This window comes from Poromitra crassiceps, assembly GCF_964638095.1.
Source record: "Poromitra crassiceps genome assembly, chromosome: 11".
Taxonomy (NCBI): Eukaryota; Metazoa; Chordata; class Actinopteri; order Beryciformes; family Melamphaidae; genus Poromitra; species Poromitra crassiceps.
The window spans coordinates 47,713,628-47,733,883 of record NC_139643.1 but is presented as its reverse complement, the minus strand read 5'-3'; the positions used below and the strand labels follow the sequence as shown (position 1 = coordinate 47,733,883).

Below are 20,256 nucleotides of genomic sequence, written 5' to 3'. Positions count from 1 at the left end.
TTCACCACCAGACTGACAGCGACCTCACTTCCTTTGCACTTCCTATCCCGTTTGTCTCTGTCTCCATCTACATGCGGCAAACAGGTGTTGCAGAAACAGTATTAAAACAGAATTTTACTGGCATTAAACTAAAGTCAAATAGAAATAATAAAATATAAAACTTAAAATAACTTTCTGATGCAGTGACAGGAAGAACATGAGGCATATGCAGATTAATAATAATAATAATAATAAAATTAAGAATAATTTATTCTTAATTTTATTATTATTATTATTATTATTAGAATCCTCATTATCCCATTAATAAACACCCAAAAATCCTCATCGCACGCTATTGGGTGATTTCTTCATTTTATTGTTAACGTAGTGCTTTTGTACAACAAAACCATTTCCCCACTTGCATTATGTTAAAATGACATTTTATCCATTTTAGCAGGTGCTCAAATAAGTCCAGAGTGACTTACAATGAGTGCAACAGTAGTATATGCTTACATTTGCAGTTTCTGACATCACAGGCAGTAAGGAGTGCAAGGGGAGTCATTATAGGAGAGAAAAGAGGTAGGAGGGGATGTGATATAACCTTCTGTTTGATTAGCCATGTCTCGTAAAGCGTATTGCTGAGTAGAATCACTAGACTAGAACATCAGTGGAGCACAACGGCTGAATCAAAGTGAGAACATTGCACCACATTGACATTCATCCATCTGACTCAACGATCAAAGCTGTATACCCCACCCAAACAATCTGTTTAAAACCTCAGAATTTTAAATAAATATTCAGCCTTAGGGCAGTGAAGGACAACATGCGATCACATATTCAACCTTAACCTTATTTGACACACTAGAGTATCGAGAAACATACATGTAATACATGTAAACAAGGCATGTTCTAGTGTTGATTACCTTCACGTTGTTTACCTTCGTGGACAATTAAGACTCACTCTTCATTTTCTGGGACTCTGCTTGAGCTTCTGCCTTATCTCCTTTGGGCTGATGCTTTGCAGGAGTGACTGGAACTTCTTCATTGATCCAGGAGCCTGTTTGTTTTCCTTCACAAGCCTGTGGTCTTCAGCTCTTTCCACCACGAAACGTTCACGGGACCCCGAGAAGCTGCTTCTCCTGAGAGCTTTGGCTGGTCTCGGATGATGAGCTCCAGCTCCCTGTTCAGCATCATCAGCACCGGCCCTTTTCTCATCCTGGTACCTGGGCGGAGAGTACCCTCTGGCGCCACCAGTAGGAGGCTTGGTTTTGATCTTGGACAAGGAGCTACTCCTCCCCTTGGGGCCTCTGTCCAATGTCCTTCCCGTCCGTTCGAATGCTGGCCGGTCGAGCGTCTTCCCCAAAAGCCTCTGCTTGAACTCGTGGCTGTCAGAGGACGGCCCTATGAGGCGAACCGTCCCGTTCACCTGACTGATGAGCACTGAAGCATAAATCTCTTTGTATGCCTGGATTCTTTTAGCCAGCTTCACCTGGCTCTCGTGATCGATGTCCGCCAGAGGGATCTCCTGTGTGCGTAGCGTTTTGTTCAGATCATTCAGAATGATCTGCAGTTTCCACATGGCATCATCTGCGTTCTTCCCCAATAAGGTGACATTGTTTAAACCTTGGGACAAGTCTAACACCTCCAGTTTAACATGATAGCTGTCTAGGATGGCATCGATGTCCTTCTTCCTGAAGCGCTGGGCATAATTCAGCACATCTGCATCAGCGGTAAAAGACACGCCTCTTGGCCTGGGAGACTGCGGAGCTTCGTACTCCGGAGAGCGTGACGCCCTCGACGGGGAGTTGGTGGTGGAAGACCACTGACTAGTCAATGGGGAAGGCTCGTCTTGAGATGCGAAGCCGCCGCGTCTGTTACCGTCCGGCCGTGAGCTGCCGTTGGTGTAGTGTTTGGGTGCGGCGCCGGAGGAAGGAATCCGAGTCTGGGTTTGTGAGTTGAGCAGCCCGTCCAGACGGGCCTTCGCAGCTCGGAGCTTGGTGAACGTACCCTGGACACGCACCTGATCTTTGTGTTGCTCAGTTATCACGAAGCCATGAGAGCCGAGGACTCGATGCACCTCTGACTTATCAAGGAACAGGCTCAACTGTAGAGTCGCCTCCACGGGTAAATCAACCTGAGACCAAAACAAACCAGCAGGAAGAGACACAAAGAGAGCCAACACAGACACACACGTGCACACACACACACACACACACACACACACACACACACACACACACACACACACACACACACACACACACACACACACACACACACACACACACCTTATGAATGACTGATTAATCAGACCAAAGATCATTTTGGATCAGTATAATTATTGTACCAATATACAATATTACCTCTGGACTGTCAGCTGCTTTAAGTGTTAGAGGAAATTGTCGGTTATCCACCTCCAACACGTGAGACCTCCGTAAGATACGATCAGCGACTGTGGGAAGAAACACACTGATGTTAGGATCTGTTAACACCAATCACATGTGACTCGGACCAAAACACAAAAGAGAAAAGAATTTTAAAATTTTTTTTTTTTTTTTTTTTTTTTTTTTTCGAGCCAAATGTGTTATGGTCACTCGTGATTCATATCGCAGAAAAATGATGGCTCGTGACCAGGCTTGGAAAAACTCTTTAAATACATCTATGGAGAAATGGAGAATTCACTTCCTCGAGTCCCGTGGGCAGTCTCGCGGAGATATGTTGTGCAATTCATGCTGGTCACCACTAGATGTCAATAAGCCCCTTTAAGAAAAAAACTAGAACGACCGCAACGCGGACTTATGCCTCCGCCATTAGTTCATTCTTGAGTCCAAGTGGATGTTGGAGCCAAATTGGAAGAAATTGCGTCAAGGCGTTTCTGTGCAGAATTGGATATTTGAGCCAAATGTGAAGAAATTTAGTCAATGTGTTACTGAGATATGGCGTTACCGAGCTTGAAAATGGCATTTGTTAGGTCACTGTGACCTTGACCTTTGACCTTTGATAACCAAAATGGAATCAGTTCATCCTTGAGCCTAAGTGAATGTTTAAGGCGAATCTGATGAAATTCCGTCCAGGCGTTCCTCAGATATCGCGTTAACAAGCTTGAAAATGGCGTTTGAGAGGTCACAGTGACCTTGACCTTTGACCTTTGACCACCAAAATCTAATCAGATCATCCTTGAGCCTAAGTGAATGTTTAAGGTGAATCTGATGAAATTCCGTCCAGGCATTCCTCAGATATCGCGTTAACAAGCTTGAAAATGGCGTTCGAGAGGTCACAGTGACCTTGACCTTTGACCTTTGACCACCAAAATCTAATCAGGTCATCCTTGAGCCTAAGTGAATGTTTAAGGCGAATCTGATGAAATTCCGTCCAGGCGTTCCTCAGATATCGCGTTAACAAGCTTGAAAATGGCGTTCGGGAGGTCACAGTGACCTTGACCTTTGACCTTTGACCACCAAAATCTAATCAGATCATCCTTGAGCCTAAGTGAATGTTTAAGGCGAATCTGATGAAATTCCGTCCAGGCGTTCCTCAGATATCGCGTTAACAAGCTTGAAAATGGCGTTCGAGAGGTCACAGTGACCTTGACCTTTGACCTTTGACCACCAAAATCTAATCAGATCATCCTTGAGCCTAAGTGAATGTTTAAGGCGAATCTGATGAAATTCCATCCAGGCGTTCCTCAGATATCGCGTTAACAAGCTTGAAAATGGCGTTCGAGAGGTCACAGTGACCTTGACCTTTGACCTTTGACCACCAAAATCTAATCAGATCATCCTTGAGCCTAAGTGAATGTTTAAGGCGAATCTGATGAAATTCCGTCCAGGCGTTCCTCAGATATCGCGTTAACAAGCTTGAAAATGGCGTTCGGGAGGTCACAGTGACCTTGACCTTTGACCTTTGACCACCAAAATCTAATCAGATCATCCTTGAGCCTAAGTGAATGTTTAAGGCGAATCTGATGAAATTCCGTCCAGGCGTTCCTCAGATATCGCGTTAACAAGCTTGAAAATGGCGTTCGAGAGGTCACAGTGACCTTGACCTTTGACCTTTGACCACCAAAATCTAATCAGATCATCCTTGAGCCTAAGTGAATGTTTAAGGCGAATCTGATGAAATTCCATCCAGGCGTTCCTCAGATATCGCGTTAACAAGCTTGAAAATGGCGTTCGAGAGGTCACAGTGACCTTGACCTTTGACCTTTGACCACCAAAATCTAATCAGATCATCCTTGAGCCTAAGTGAATGTTTAAGGCGAATCTGATGAAATTCCGTCAAGGCGTTCCTCAGATATCGCGTTAACAAGCTTGAAAATGGCGTTCGAGAGGTCACAGTGACCTTGACCTTTGACCTTTGACCACCAAAATCTAATCAGATCATCCTTGAGCCTAAGTGAATGTTTAAGGCGAATCTGATGAAATTCCGTCAAGGCGTTCCTCAGATATGGCGTTAACAAACATCCGTACGGACGGACATCCGTACGGACGGCCGGCCGTACGTACGTACGGACGGACAACCCGGATCCATAATGCCTTCGGCCTGGCTTCGCCGGCGAAGGCATAATAAACCTATGAATGCTTTCCTGAAAACATGATTAGGCTACTTTTTGTGTCTATTTTGAAGGTTGTTTATCACCTGTTTGGTTGACACCACTACATCTGTACAAAGTGAGTTAGTTGCTCCATGACTCACCCTCTGGCTCCGCAAATATGACTGTGGCGTGTCCGGGCGTTTGGGACGGGTACAGCACGCGCAGCACCTCTCCTCCTCCGTGCCGCGGACGCAGGAAGTGGATGAGCAGCTTATCGACCGTCCTGTCGGCCGGGAACACGTCTGGGACCCCACCAACCTCGATCCTGCATCCCCGACTCTCCATCACATTGGTGTCTGCAACACTGCCAGCGAGGGTAACACAGGAAAGTAGGCTTTTACTAGTGTTTTACTATTATGGCATTTCTTCACCTGATTTGGTCCTGTAGGACAGTGGTTCTCAAACTTTTTCCACATCATAGGACCCCTAAACTGACATTAGACAGACGCAAATCCCCCCGCATTTGATCAGATTTTGTCCCAGGATCCCCCATCTGATTTTCACTTTTGTGACAACCAGCAAAACACTAATGAGGGTTTCCAAATTCCAATCATGGAAGTTTGAAACCCTCATTACTGTTTTGATTGCACCTGTGTTTACCCTGCCTTTTCCACACAAAATAGCCCCCGTGAGAAGGATCCAGGGTTGTCACACTTTTAGATGTTTTATTATAGTGTATGAAACGCATGACCACACTAGTCATACATTATCATTGTGTTACTACTCGGTTGGAAGTGAATGGAAAATAAATTATTCGCCTTTTTGCTGGGGACCCCCTGGAACCCCTCCAGGACATCACTGCTGTAGACATACTAGCCTAACATACTGGAGATTTAGTCTACTTTTTACACGAATCTGAAGCTGCAGTAACCTCGCGTCACCAGGCTCTCTGAGGAGAGAAGCTGCAGCACAGTCGAAAGTGAAAGTGCAGATTTGATAAACAAGTTGCTGCTCGCACCCAAACGCACCATTTGTGTTCAAGGCAGCAATTCAAAAGTATAGCCTCAGTAATGAAAGCAGCGTTAACTATGAGTTGGAAACTGTTTAGAGATATTAAAAACTACAATTGAGTAAAGCAAGTCTTACCCCAAACACAAAACAGGTTTAAAGCAGACTACGTAGCCGTAGGCTTCATTACAGCAGCTAACCTTCATACAGATATAACGCTAAAGTTTGTAATAGCTACAAGCAAACGCATAGCCAAAGTCAGCTAGGATAATGTAACTTACTTAATGGCCTACTTGCTTAATTGTATTTCCTGGTTGGACTCCCATGGTCTTATCACTGTAAACAGAACCACCACCACTGTAAAGGGATAAATCGAAAGTTAGATTGAGTGACCCAGAGAGAAATGCTTGTTTTCTCTCGCGAGATCTGGCAACAGCGCGAGAGCGAGAAGCGGGTGACGTCACGCAAAATGGCGACCTGTGTGTGGAAGCGTTCTTGAGCGGAGCGTTATTGATTTTTCTCCCTCGTTCAAAAGTCTAGTTTAAAACTTGAATTGGCCAAAAGGAGAGGCTTTGTATGTATGGATGACACGGATATAAGCTGGAGCCGAGTCTTTGTTCAGCCGTGAGTGAGAGGGAGGAGGAGAAGCTCTTCAGATGCTAACGTTAGCTGTGAAGCTATTGTAGCTTTCAGTCAATAGTCCAGGAGGAAAAGTTCTAGTCACTTTGTGAAAATGTCTAAAGTCCAAAAGCTGAGAGCGTCGGTGGAGCAGCGACTGAATGCGGCTGTTGAAGAGATATTTTGGCTGTTTGAAAGAACGATAACGGAGTACGAGGAAGCTTTTCGTGCAAAAGAGGACATCGAAAAACAAAGAAAGCTACTGGACGCCGTTTTAAATCCGGAAGTGCCCAGAGCAGCCGTACCTCCAGATGTCCAGCAGCTGTTGATCCGTAAAGAAGAGGTTCCCCCTGAGCAGCAGGAGTGGAGCCCCAGGCTGGACCAGGAGGACCCAGAGCCCCCACACATTAAAGAGGAACAGGAGGAACTCTGGACCAGTCAGGAGGCAGAGCAGCTTCAAGGGCCGGAGGAGGCTGATATCACCGAGTTCCCATCCACCTCTGTCCCTGTGACGAGTCACAGCTCACTGCTAAATCAGAGCCAAGCACAGGAGACAGAGCCTCTAGCCAGCACCTCAACTGAACAGATGAAATCAGAAGCTGATGGAAAGTGTGGAGTATCAGAACCAGCCTGGAACTTCGATCCAGTTAGTGGTTTACAACCAACCAGTGATGGCAAGACTTCAGACTCTTCTGAACCTGAATACAATTATGGCGATTGGATGGAAACTAGTGAACCTCAGTCAGGTTTAGACTCAGAGAAAAACCGTGAAGTTCTTTGGAGGAAAGACGTTAGTTGCCCAGTTTGTGGTAAAACATTTTATAATACAGCCCACTTGAAGATACACATGATAGTTCACACAGGAGAGAAACCATTCACTTGCGCACTCTGTGGTAAAAGTTTTGGTCTTAAAGGAAACTTGAAGAAACACATGATAGTCCACACAGGAGAAAAACCATTTACTTGCTCAGTCTGTGGTAAAAGTTTTGGAAAAAATGGAAACCTGAAGACACACATGAGATACCACACAGGAGAGAACTCATGCACAGTCTGTGGTAAAGTTATTGTGAATAATAGAGACTTGACAAGACACATGAGAATCCACACAGGCGAGAAACCGTTTAATTGCTTAGTCTGTGGTAAAAGTTTTAGTCAAAATGCACACTTGAAGAGTCACATGGTAGCCCACACAGGCGAGAAACCGTTTTATTGTTCAGTCTGTGGTAAAGGTTTTTGTCAAAATCAAAGCTTGAAGACTCACATGAGACTAGTCCACACGGTCCTCAGTCTGCAGTAAACGTATACAAACGTATTGCACACAAGAGCGCAACCATGTAATTGCTAAGTCTGTGGTCAAATATTCAGTTATATGAAAATTCTGAGAAGTTTTAGTGATGGACATTTTAAGAGAAGCATGAAAGTCCACGCAGGACTCATTTGTCTTTCAGTAGAATCCTATCACATCGATTGAATTATTCATAGTTACATTCTAAATGACAAAATGTAAATAGTATCAAAATATTGGAATATGACATTGAACAAAAGTTGTGCTCACCATTTAATCCTATTGAAATATTGTCTCAAACCACGCAGAATAATACAAACCCAGTTCTTTTACACTCAAGAGATGTTTGGACCAGCATTCATAAAATGTTCAAACATATTGTACAAAAATATTCCTCCCTGAGTCCCTGTGGCACAATCCCAATTTGTAGTGGTAAAAGAAAATACTGTGTATTGGAAGCAGTGGCGTTCCTGTGGTATAAACACTATTGGTGATTTATATGAGGCTGGTGTTTGTCATAATCTATTAGAAAGGTGGGAAAGGACATTTCTGGAAGTACTTACAGATAAGAAGCTGTGTGGTTTTTGCAATATGGCTGATAACACTATTATAAATGATCTGAAACTACCACGGGAAGCCCGCAACGCTTCACATTTCTATAGAGCAACTAACTCCTTAGGTAATGAGACTGTTAATGTGAAAATAATATAGGAGAAGGACCTTGGAGAGGAAAGTGAAGGCGATAATGGTCTAAAATTGTGGGAAAGAAATATGGGAAAGAAAGAAGCGAGGGGAAAGTTCACACAATATATTGCATAGATACCACCATCGAGGCTACGCAGAATGAAGTTGTTGAACAATAATTTTGCGTTGGAAGTGTCAAACTGAAATGGGAACTTTACTACATTGTGTGTAATTTAGTCAGACCATTATGGATCCAAGTATTAGAAATTTTAGGTTGATGGTTTGGTTCAGAATTCCTTGTAAGACCAAAGTTATGTTTATTGTGGGACCGGTCTCAAATACCAAACATATCCAAGTGTGCATTTTCTGTTATTATGGTTGGTGGGTACAGTAACCGTATGTCGAGTTATTCTAAGACACTGGAAGGACACAAAAGCTCCAGAACTGAAAGAATGGGTTAACGCAATGGTGGAGACGGCATCTTACGAAGGTATGCTTGGAAGAATAAGTCGAAATCAGGATGGAGTGTCTCCTTGGGATTCGTTTTTGTGCTTTCATCAAAATGGACGACAGGTCTATAGGTACCAGTCTCCTCTGTGACTATATAATTCTGTAGTAGGACTCAAGATATGGGCTGGTGTGATTTTTTCTTTTGTTTTCCTCTAGCCTACATTAGTTTATTTGACTGGACTTAAGTACTTCCCTTTACCTCCATGAAATGAGCTAAAACATTTGCCAAGTGTTCATGTATTCTGGAAACAACAATGTACAGTATATGTATGCCATGTACCAACCCTTTCAAAAAAAACGAATACAAATTTAAGTAAACAAAAAAAAACCCATCTCAAAATACGATCTGAAACAAATCTAGGGAATATTTCAAAATGACATGTTTATATTACCACGCATTTCAATGAGATTAACAATATGGTCATATATACCACCATTGTGTCAATCTCATATTGCAAAAAATGCCTTTACCAAAACATTGTATATTCTTAACTCTTTGTACATTCTTTTGTCTAAGTGCAGACATATCTGGGTGATTTTTCTGTATTATTGTGATCTGAAAGTCTTCTACATAGCCGTGCACCTCTCAAATGTGAATAAACTTTTCTTTTAAATATTGATACAAGTATTGAAATAATTTTGACAATAGAAAAAGACTTAGAATTGAATTACAACCAACTCAGCTTCACTGCAGCCATCTGTGTAACACCTGCATGCTATGACTCCAGTGAAATGATGCCCTGGGATTTATAACCAAATAAATCACATTACACACGACACAACCTCACATGTAAATGGCCATCAGTTCACAGCATCAAGAAAACACCCAAACTGTCAGGCGAAAGAGATCATGGGGCTTTACCGCCCTCTCTACATATTAGTATGAAGGGTTTCATTTCAAACTACATGTGTGGGGTAAATCAATATAATCTGTATATATACACACTTCCATGATAGGTAGTACAGTTGTGCAGATAATCTTTCTTCTCTAGCGCCAGTCAAATCACCACTGCAGTTAATGCATTTAGGATTGTTTATTTTAACATTGCATATGGACCTCAACAATACAAGCTTTATCAGCTCAAGTGTCCCAAGCTTCTGTAAATAAGGTACTTTAAAATGAACATGTTACAAGCTGACTTTTTCACAGCAGCCATTTTGTGTCTAACAGGCAGGAAGTATCACAGGTGCAAACAAAACATTAACAAGGGCCCCAGCTATAACACCTAAATGTTTCGGAAGTTGGAAAGCCTCATTAATGTTCTGATGGCACCTGTGTTACTTCCAACCTTTTAGATACAAAATAACTGCAGTGAAAAATGGTGAATGGCCTATACACAAAACAAGCAGAATCACCAATGCTGAAGATAATTTAAGAGAAATGTGCTGCCTCCATAACAGCCTCACAAACAAGATTCAGGACATTTTTGCCCTAGTTCTACTGGATTGAGGTTTTGATTTAGGTCATTCCTCGCTCACCCAATCAGTCTCTCAAAACATAATTTAGCCTCATTTGTCTGTTAGACTTCCGCTGCTGAAACGCTGAAACGTCCAGTTGTTTGTGTCTCTTGGGCCTCCTCGTTCTGCACCGTTACGGCCTTCTTCGCAGCGGCTCTTCCGGCGAGGCCTGCTTCACGCAGCCTCCTCTGAACGGTCGACGTCGACACACTCGTGCTTCTGCCGGCGTTCAGCTGAGCTTGTATTTCGGGGGCGGTCAGACGCCGGTTTCGCAGACTTGCGACTCGAATGAACTTGTTCTCCGATTTGGACGTGACCTTGGGCCTGCCTGAGCGCGGCCGGTCCTCTATACTGCCGTTCTCTTCAACACGTTTGATGGTCTTGGTCACGGCAGATACAGACACTTGCAGAGTTTTGGCAATTTGTCGTAAAGATTGACCCGCCTTTCTTAAAGTAACTATAGCATGCCTTTTTTCTTTGCTTAACTGATGGTATTTTGCCATTTTCGGCTCCCTTACAATCAGGAATTAACAGTTGTACCTCTGCTACCTGTATATATATACAGTACATATACACCAAAGCTGTTACCAAAAAGAGGTGAGGCTAGTTAACTCAGCATAACAAAAATATATATATTTTGGAATTTAAGGCCAAACATTATACACATTTTCAAAGGCTTCAGAATAAAATCGCCTGGATTTGGGGGAATGTGTCATTGGACATTTACATTGAAGGGGTAACTTTTTGAATGCAATTAACTTACAATTATATGCTTAGGCTATATACTGCATTAGTAACAATCACATAATAGAATATTAAGTGTTTATAGACAACGTGTATGGTTAAACTTTAAAGGATAAGACCATTCAAGCAGGTGTTTTTGATTGGTAGTGTACATTCATTGACTATAATACAAAGGATTTCCAGCAGATGTACAAGTCTTGGTCATCTACTGTAGTTCTCCGATAACAATCTGGGTCTTGAGTTTGTGCCCAAAAGGCACAGTTTTCCCAAATTTATGATAAATCATCCAGGAGGGTTTGGTCATTCCACACATGGGTCATCATTTTACTCTGAAGCGATGAACTGGTCCTCCAACTCTCACAGGAAACCTACAGAGAACAAAGAAAAACACAGTCTGACATTTCTTAAGTAACAACAGTTAAACCGATCTGGCTAGACTCTGGTGATATCGCTAATGAGAAAAAGGGTTATTTTAGTGAGACATTTTTTTTTTATAATAGAGCTCAACAGTCACATGACTTTTCCTGCCCCGGAAGTAAGTTCCCCATATTCATTTTCTCCAGACATTTCGAAAAATCCCTTATATAAAAACGGGTTTTAAGGCCTGGAACCAAGGCGACCCGTGACCTCACGATTCAGTAGGTCACGGGTCGGCTCGGTTCCAGCCTTAAAACTCATCAAGGGATTTTTCAAAATGTCTATGGAGAAAATGAATATGGGGAACTTACTTCCGGGGCAGGAAACGTCACAAAAAGTCACGTTACTGTTGAGCGTTATCAGGTTTAACTAAGAGCAAGGCTTCAGTCTTGTGATCAGAGGGGATACCAATCAGTCATGAATCTTCAGACTGGGGCGGTAAATGGAAACTCATCACATCTACTCAAAGACTTTGGAGATGCCTTCATTAAAGATTTAAACTGTCCCAACTTAACGAGATGGGAGATTTCCCTCCTGCATAAAATCACAAGTGTCATTCAGCTACTCACCAGCAGGGGCTGAGGTGGAGCAAAGCCTTGTGGGACAGTACAGGTGATGACTTCATGCCACAGGCTGAAAAAGTACGACAGGTTGGCCTCATTAGGAACAAAGTTGAATAACCACATTGGATCCATTCCGACAGCAATTTTCAAAACGAATGCTTCCAAATCCAAGGATTTTTACGGCCTGTGGCCTTTGACCACATGGCTGTCTTACCATGTAAAACTGGCCCTCGTGCTGAGCAATAACGTCACGTCAGATGATTTGATCCACCTGTGAAGAACAAAGACGACTTGTAAAACTCAATTTCATGCGAGAGTATGAAGACAAGTGTGATAGCATGCTGCTGCCACCTAATGTTCAAAAGAGAGTATGACGGGCCACCTAGTGTTCAGAAAACCGAGAGTCACCACTGAACAATCTGCCGGTAATTCCAGCTGTTTCAGTTGAGATTTCATCACGACAGTGGGGCGGCCGCCATTTTCATAGACTAGAGTTCAACTTTACCTGCGTCGATGCAATCCTGACCATCAGACTGAAGACAGGATCAATGCTGGGATGAGCCACACCTTTAAAATTTAAAAGAGACATATTTTCAGAGTAGCTACAGATCATCATTTCCTCAATTCCAGAAACACAAAGATGTTAAAGATGAGCAGAGATCTACTCACGTTTGATACATCAGCAACACAGTCCGAGGAGGAGCAGCTTCTGGTTCAAACTACTTGACAGGTAGCCGATGGGAGGCACACAGCTGAAACCAAACAGGGCTACAATGAGTGAAAGAGTTACAATCAAGTTGGGGCTGTCATGGTGGTGCCATTTCTAGCCCGGTGTAGCAGCTACTGTACACCAAACATGACGTTCAACCCCTAAACTGTTTAAGGGGTTGAACGTCTGAACACTGCGGCTCAAACGGATGGATCAGAAAACCGAAAGTCACCACGGAAAAATCTGCCGGTAATTCCAGCTGTTTCAGTTGAGGTTTCATCACGTTTCCATCAGCAAAGAGGAGGAGCCTCATTCAGATCAAAAGGGTGTGAAAATGCTCTGTTGGATTCAACACAAACCCATGATAACAAGATGCTTTGTTGAGCAGCTATTCTTAAAGTTGAACTGAAATGCAAAATGACTATTTCAGATCACATCCCTCCCTGGTCGTAGTCAGTGCACCTATTTGACAATGTATCCCCAGAAATGTACAAAAGTCAAAATTTCGTTGGATATTTGCATCAGAATTCAACCATGTTTTCGTCATTTAAAACATCTATAGTGCGCTTATGTCAGCATGTACTAAAAAATTTCAACCAATAATATGACATCCGCAGCTGTCAATCTCCAACTATCATTCTCCGGCAACTGTCCGGCGCTGATGCCAGAACAAACGTTAACTAGCTAAGATTTGGTTTGTTCTGATGCACCTTCGTCCAATCAAACTCCCCAAACGTTATGCCCCGCCTCTCTAGCAGCAACTTCAACTTCCTTCCTCATCTTTCTGCACTACATTTCAGCAGGGGGATGCTTGCCCACACAGGAGCCTGAATCTGGTCCTCCAGCAGAAGGACTGTTATTGCTGTATTCCCAATTTCCCCCCTGGGATCATTAAAGTCTTTCTGATTCTGATTCTGATTAATATTCTGCTTTCTACAACAATCATGCATTTGGACCACATGGCTGTCTTACCATGTAAAACTGCCCCTCATGCTGAGCAATAACATCATGTCAGATGATTTGATCCACCTGTGAAGAACAAAGACGACTTGTAAAACTCAATTTCATGCGAGAGTATGAAGACAATTGGGACGGCTTTAGCTCAGGAGGTAGAGCGGGTCGGCCAATGACGCAAGGGTTGGCGGTTCGATCCCCGCTCCCTCCCAGCTGCTGTCGTTGTGTCCTTGGGCAAGACACTTAACCCCAAATTGCTCCCGATGGTGTGTAGGCACCCTGCGTGGCAGCCTGCCGCCATTGGTGTATGAATGGGTGAATGTAGACTATCTACTCATTGTAAAGCGCTTTGGATAAAAGCGCTATATAAATGCAGACCATTTACCAAGACAAATGTGATAGCATGCTGATGCCACCTAATGTTCAAAAGACAGTATAAAGGCACGTTGCTGCCACCTAGTGTTCAGAAAACCGAGAGTCACCACTGAACAATCTGCCGGTAATTCCAGCTGTTTCAGTTGAGATTTCATCACGACAGTGGGGCGGCCGCCATTTTCATAGACTCGAGTTTAACTTTACCTGCGTCAATGCAATCCTGGCCAGCAGACTTAAGACAGGATCAATGCTGGGATGAGTCAGACCTTTAAATTTAAAAGAAACATATTTTTAGAGGAGCTACAGATAAAAGTACGTTGATATCTCCCACCTCTACCAGGTATAGCTTTGACCCACCTCTACCAGGTATAGCTTTGAAGTCTCAGAAAAATTGAATTATAAACAATCGTCAGTTGTCGCATCGGACGGCACTTCCTATTCAAGGTTTTCATCACAGACAAGCTTAACCACATCTACTTTGTTTTAGGGGCGGCAATAAATAAAAAAACTTGTGTTCAGGACTTGACGCACTACAGCGTTTTTTTTTTTTTTTTTATGCCAAACATATTGTCAATATACAGGTTATACAAGACATTCGTAGATTTGTAGCACAGTTTTTACATTATAGCCCACCCACACACCATATCTCCATACTTGGATAAATGATGAATGGTTAGCGGACCTGGTTAGCAGACCGCTAACCATCAATGTGATTAAATGCACACTACAGTGTAGTTCATCTACAGTTAATCAGATGACACTTTTAATGGCAGAAACTTGAGTAGGGAACTCGTGTGGCCCACTACATATTTTGTGTGCTTAGTTTTCAGAAATAATCACAACAACCCAAGGACTGGAGAGCTGAGCTGGTCAAAAAGCTTATTTTGTCAATTCCTTGAAGAATAGTTAAGAATCCACATCAACTCACCTGCGTTACAAGCACCAAGTTTTCAGCGAGTCTGTAGCAGTACCCCATATGGTGCAGTGCATCCGAAGAAACGTGTCAACCTAGAGAAACAGATCTTTCTTTTAAAGCTAACACTGATCGGTTCATTTGAGAGGGCGACACGTTCAGAAGTGTTCTAGTGTTCAGAAAACCAAGAGTCACCACTAAACAATCTGACGGTAATTCCAGCTGTTTCAGTTTAGATTTCATCACAACACAAAGTCGATGTCATTTTGAGAACAGACGACGCCGCAAACTGACCTGTGCAGCAGAATCCTCTTCAGTCAGCCAACATGGGAGGAATAGATGCAGCGCTGAGTGCAACCTTCAAAAGGAAAAACACAAACCGTAGAACATTGACACAAGTAAGATGCCCACATTCAAAAGATGATGATACATCACTCATCACAGAGTATGAAGACAAGTGTGATAGCATGCTGCTGCCACCTAGTGTTCAGAAAACCGAGAGTCACCACTGAACAATCTGCCGGTAATTCCAGCTGTTTCAGTTGAGATTTCATCACGACAGTGGGGCGGCCGCCATTTTCATAGACTAGAGTTTAACTTTACCTGCGTCAATGCAATCCTGGCCAGCAGACTGAAGACAGGATCAATGCTGGGATGAGTCAGACCTTTAAATTTAAGAGACATATTTTCAGAGGAGCTACAGATACAAGTACGTCGATATCCCACCACCTCTACCAGGTATAGCTTTGACCCACCTCTACCAGGTATAGCTTTGACCCACCTCTACCAGGTATAGCTTTGAAGTCTCAGAAAAATTGAATTATAAACCATCGTCAGTTGTCGCATCGGACGGCACTTCCTATTCAAGGTTTTCATCACAGACAAAGCTTAACCACATCTTTTTGTTTTGGGGCGGCAATAAGCGTTTTGACCAACTCATCACTGTACAAGAAGACTGACAGTACCTTGTGTTCAGGACTTGGCACACCGAGTGTCTATATTTTTTTAATTCTTGTTTTAATGACCAACATATTGTCAATATACAGGTTAGAAGACGTTTGTAGGACAATCTTACATTATACCCCCGCCCCCACCATATCTCCATACTTGGATAAATGAACGCTTAGTGATTAAATGCACACTACACTGTTTCAGGAATAATCACAATAACCCAACGACTGGAGAGCTGAGCTGGTCAAAAAGCTTATTTGTCAATTCCTTGAAGAATAGTTAAGAATCCACCTAGACTCACCTGCGTTACAAGCACCAAGTTTTCAGCGAGTGTAGCGGTACCCCATATGGTGCAGTGCATCCGAAGAAACGTGTCAACCTAGAGAAACAGATTTTTCTTTTAATCTAACACTGATTGGTTCATTTGAGAGGGCGAACGTTCATCTAGTGTTCAGAAAACCAAGATTCACCACTAAACAATCTGACGGTAATTCCAGCTGTTTCAGTTTAGATTTCATCACAACACAAAGTCGATGTTGTCATTTTGAGACCAGACGACGCAGCAAACTGACCTGTGCAGCAGATTCCTCTTCAGTCAGCCAACATGGAGGAATAGATGCAGCGCTGAGTGCAACCTTAAGAAGAAAAACACAAATTCACGTTGACACAAGTAGATGCTCACATTCAAAAGGAGACTCAAGTGCAACTTTTAAGACTCGGAAACATGGGTCATACATCGGACGGCACTTCTTACAGATAGTTTATCACTGAAGCTGCTCTACTTAAAACGAAAACAATATTAACTCCAGGCCTGTCGACCCTGAGAAAATATTTTGAGTACCACAACAAACGCGCCGCAGTGTTGCGACTCCTATGTGACGCGCCGCGGTGTGTTTTGGGCACACAAAGTTATTATTATTTTTTTTTTCAGATGAGAATGTAACATTATAAATGATCAGAATAACGCCTATTTGGAAATTTTTCTGTCACAGTATCTGTGTTTCACCTTTGATTGAATAATGCTTCCACAGATTGCACGACAATTTGAACACTGATGTGAGTGGTGTCTTTTCCTTCTCTATAGGTTCCTTGTCTGTCAATCAAGGCTAATAATGAAAGTTTAACAATTTAAGAATTTGCTAATTGCCAATTAAAAGCTTCAGCTTGAGGCACAACTTGTCCCAGACTCAACTCAGTAGTCAGATCCGTAAGGTTTGTCTCATCAATAGATGATCAGCTTTGGGATAAAGAGCTCATCACCGTCGAGCAAGAACAACTGTTGTGGCAGGTCAAAGGTCAAGTGAAGCATTTTGACACTGCAGTTTGTTGGTTTATCCTTGTGCAGTGAAAGGCAAGCATCAAGTCAAGTCATTAGCTTGACAGTAAAACCTGACCAACGTTCCTCCACACAGCAACTCCTATAGGCTCACCTTGCAAGTGGTCTTCAGACACTCAAATCTGAAGGGCGGCTGGGACAACCATGCGCTTTCTCTGCCAACAGAAACCAAAATAAGACCAAGAAGAAAACGGCAGGTCCCATTATGGAAAGGATAGCATGTCTCAGAGAGAGAGTTTATTTTCAGAGTCAAAACTCAAAAAAGGTAGGTAAGTTAAGTTGTTACATCACAGACAGCAAAGAGGGTTAGGAGGAGGACATGTAAGGGCCAAACACAAATGATGAATATGGCCCTTAGTCCTTTTTTTGGGGGTTGAGAGATTACTACTCACCTTGTCGGAGGGGTGGTGGGATACCACTGAACACATTCAGCCTATCCTGTCCTCCCGTTTTGTGAGGGAGCATGCCTGGGTTGCACAGACAAAGTTCTTGTCAGTTCAAGCATTGATTCAAAAGCGTAAATATTGCAACTGTTACAAATGTTCATAAACACAGAAAATCTTGTCTTGACATGAAACCTAAGAGTACATTGTCTGAGGTCTACCTATAACCCTGCATGAAACCTAAGAGCACATTGTCTGAGGTCTACCTATAACCCTGCATGAAACCTAAGAGCACATTGTCTGAGGTCTACCTATAACCCTGCAGCCATGAGCCACAGCAGGGCCTCAAACAGCCTCAGCTCTCTCTAGCAGACACAACAGGAAAGGACAGAGCCACTGCAGGCCGAGCCTCGCTGGGAAGGTCTGCACACATGGTAAATGGCCTGCATTTATATAGCGCTTTTATCCAAAGTGCTTTACAATCAGTAGGTAGTCTATATTCACCCATTCATACACCGCAGGGTGCCTACACACCATCAGGAGCAAGGAGGGTTAAGTGTCTTGCCCAAGGACACAGCGACAGCAGCTGGGAGGGAGCGGGGATCGAACCGCCAACCCTTGCGTCATTGGCCGACCCGCTCTACCTCCTGAGCTAAAGCCACCCCCACACATCTCACCATATGTTGTAATTAATACAGCAAATATTCAATTCATAACTAAGACTGTAGAAAACTTGTGTTGTGTTGGTAATATGCCACAGAAACCAACCAACGCATCAAAGCAGTTTTACCGACTCTAAGTAACTATTACAAAGTACAACATTGCAAGTTTTCTATTCAGTGCATCATCTAATTACAGCGCAAACTGAGAAGGGTTGAACAGTCCTAGATAGGATTTCAGTCTACAGGTGGTGAGAAACGTGTAGCCTGGACGTAATCCAGCAACAATCTGACGTAGTTATGAGAAGTAGAGTGGGGAAAGGTATTGCAAAAGAGTTGTAAATAATTAAGACGTGCAGCCATTATGAGACCAAATGTGGGCATGCAGCAATGATCTCGTAAAATCTGTGTAGCCTATTTAGCTAAAACTCACCTAACTTCACACCTGGTGGTCAAAATGCCACTTCATCATCAGATGTCAGTCAGGAGGTCCAAGCCGGGCCAGACTTGGAGTCATCTCTTGGATCCTGTGGAAGAAGATTTCACTCTGTTGAATGATAAAATGCCCCCCACAAAAATAAAATAAAAAATATACTAATTTTGCTCAAGGTTTACTTCAGGGAAAGGCAATTATGTGCCATGGAGGTACAAGAGTCTGCACTAAGACTACAACAGGGCCCAAGATTAAAAACTTTCCATCTGGATCAGAATTGTCCAGATAATCAAATTCTTGGACATATCTCATACATTTGGAAAAACTGATCTGAGGTGTTTTTCACTGATGAGTTCCTGCTCTCCAAAGCCTGCAGACTCCTGGCCTGCCAGCCACATGGCTGCCCCTCCCTAACCTCGCGTCACCAGGCTCTTCTCGGCGAGAAAGAGCCTGGCTCCCGCCCACAATTGATTTTGTCACCCTACTGGTTCCCGCCCTAGACCGGATGGCAGCGTTTCTAGCTCGTCAACTTTCACGTTAACTTGACAATTTGACCCAAGTATCAGAATCCTCTTTCACCGTTTTGACCGGTGTGTCAGGCGGTGGTGGCGGAGATGCCATATTGCATAAACGTTTTGTTTTATGTAACGCTAGCTTTGTTTTGATCAGACTCTAGTTTAGGTAACATCACCGCGTCAAGCTAACGGCAACAAAGACGTTGTTAGGCGCATTGCCATCCGGTGTTAATTCTGGGTCCGGGGTTTACGCCCCCATGACAAAATGCGGGGTGGAAGGTGCCCAGACTAGCCCCTCCCTGCATCATGACCAACACTGTCTGAGGTTTACCTATAACCCTGCGGCCATGAGGAGCCACTGCAGGGCCTCAAACAGCCCCAAATCTCTCTAGCAGACACAACAGGAAAGGACAGAGCCACCGAAGGCTGAGCCTCGCTGGGAAGGCCTGCAACGTGTTACAATGTAACAGAAATATAATACAACGTGAACGTAGCGTAACGTAACACAACACACATCAACAGATTAGACAAGGATGTTACAAAGTAGCCTGCTAGTGCTAAAGGAATTTACTGCATAATTCTTTCACACCCGGGATAGGAGAAAAATAACAATCTTACCGTTGCATCCTGGATCCACACAACTGACTTGATGACTTCACCTTCAGTCTGTGATGTAATAAATAAACCAATGGACAGTTAAAATCTCATGCAGGCATGACGCTGATCCAGCGTCCACGTTTCGCTAACTTTAACCCCTCTAAAGATCACTTTCTTTACAATATTGTACGTATCTTACACATTAACACCTCTGTGACTATTTCTCCAAGTTAGATGCTTCCTAAGTTTAAGAATTTAGCGTAGATGGACACAGATTTTCTCTGACATTACCTCTGCTGTGAAATGAATGCGTTGCGTGAAGGGGAAGGCTGAGGCGCGAGAGACCCGGATGTCTTCTTCTTCTTCTTCTTAAAGGTTTATTGGCGGGTGGAGACCGGATGTGACGTCAGGTGTGTTTGTTATCGCAGTGGCTTACTGTATGTGATCCACCAGGGGGCAGTGATAGTAAATGTATGATCATACCATTGGATCACACTGGGCGGATTCTGGACCCAGGCAAATATGATCAATCTTATCATTATCCTTGCTAAATTTCATATTCACAAATGTAAATTCACAAAAAGAACACCTATTTATTTGTTGTCTTTGCAATGGATACTGAACAATATTT

General features: G+C 43.2%; 1 protein-coding gene and 1 long non-coding RNA gene across 5 annotated transcripts; both read right to left on the bottom strand.

Annotated features, from left to right (window-relative positions):
* Nucleotides 1-438: 438 nt before the first annotated feature.
* Nucleotides 439-5,911, bottom strand: rbm43 (RNA binding motif protein 43). Its single transcript, XM_083645829.1, has 4 exons — nt 5,803-5,911; nt 4,675-4,877; nt 2,343-2,431; nt 439-2,113 (listed from the first exon to the last, which is right to left on the bottom strand). The coding sequence occupies exons 2-4, from the start codon at nt 4,856-4,858 to the stop codon at nt 944-946; spliced, it is 1,443 nt and encodes a 480-aa protein (XP_083501955.1). The 5' UTR covers nt 4,859-4,877; nt 5,803-5,911; the 3' UTR covers nt 439-943.
* A 3,766-nt stretch (nt 5,912-9,677) lies between these two features.
* LOC310785197 lies at nt 9,678-19,960 on the bottom strand. 4 transcript variants are annotated; one of them, XR_014553147.1, is made up of 18 exons: nt 19,917-19,959; nt 19,647-19,694; nt 19,360-19,474; nt 18,514-18,607; nt 17,431-17,505; nt 17,133-17,193; nt 16,275-16,337; nt 16,004-16,081; nt 15,355-15,416; nt 15,046-15,109; nt 14,767-14,846; nt 14,043-14,104; nt 13,482-13,538; nt 12,470-12,552; nt 12,306-12,367; nt 12,015-12,071; nt 11,807-11,870; nt 9,678-11,188 (listed from the first exon to the last, which is right to left on the bottom strand). It is a non-coding gene; the product is annotated as an uncharacterized lncRNA (long non-coding RNA). The 4 variants fall into 4 exon arrangements; XR_014553146.1 differs by lacking the exon at nt 19,360-19,474 and having other exon boundaries at nt 19,917-19,960; XR_014553148.1 differs by lacking the exon at nt 13,482-13,538.
* Nucleotides 19,961-20,256: the final 296 nt, after the last annotated feature.

Coding starts and splice junctions, on each gene's coding strand:
- rbm43 (XM_083645829.1), bottom strand. CDS start 4,858: ATGGAGAGTCGGGGATGCAGGATCGAGGTTGGTGGGGTCCCAGACGTG. Junction 2,432..4,674: donor CATATTTGCGGAGCCAGAGG/GTGAGTCATGGA, acceptor TTCTTCCCACAG/TCGCTGATCGTATCTTACGG. Junction 2,114..2,342: donor AAGCAGCTGACAGTCCAGAG/GTAATATTGTAT, acceptor TTTTGGTCTCAG/GTTGATTTACCCGTGGAGGC.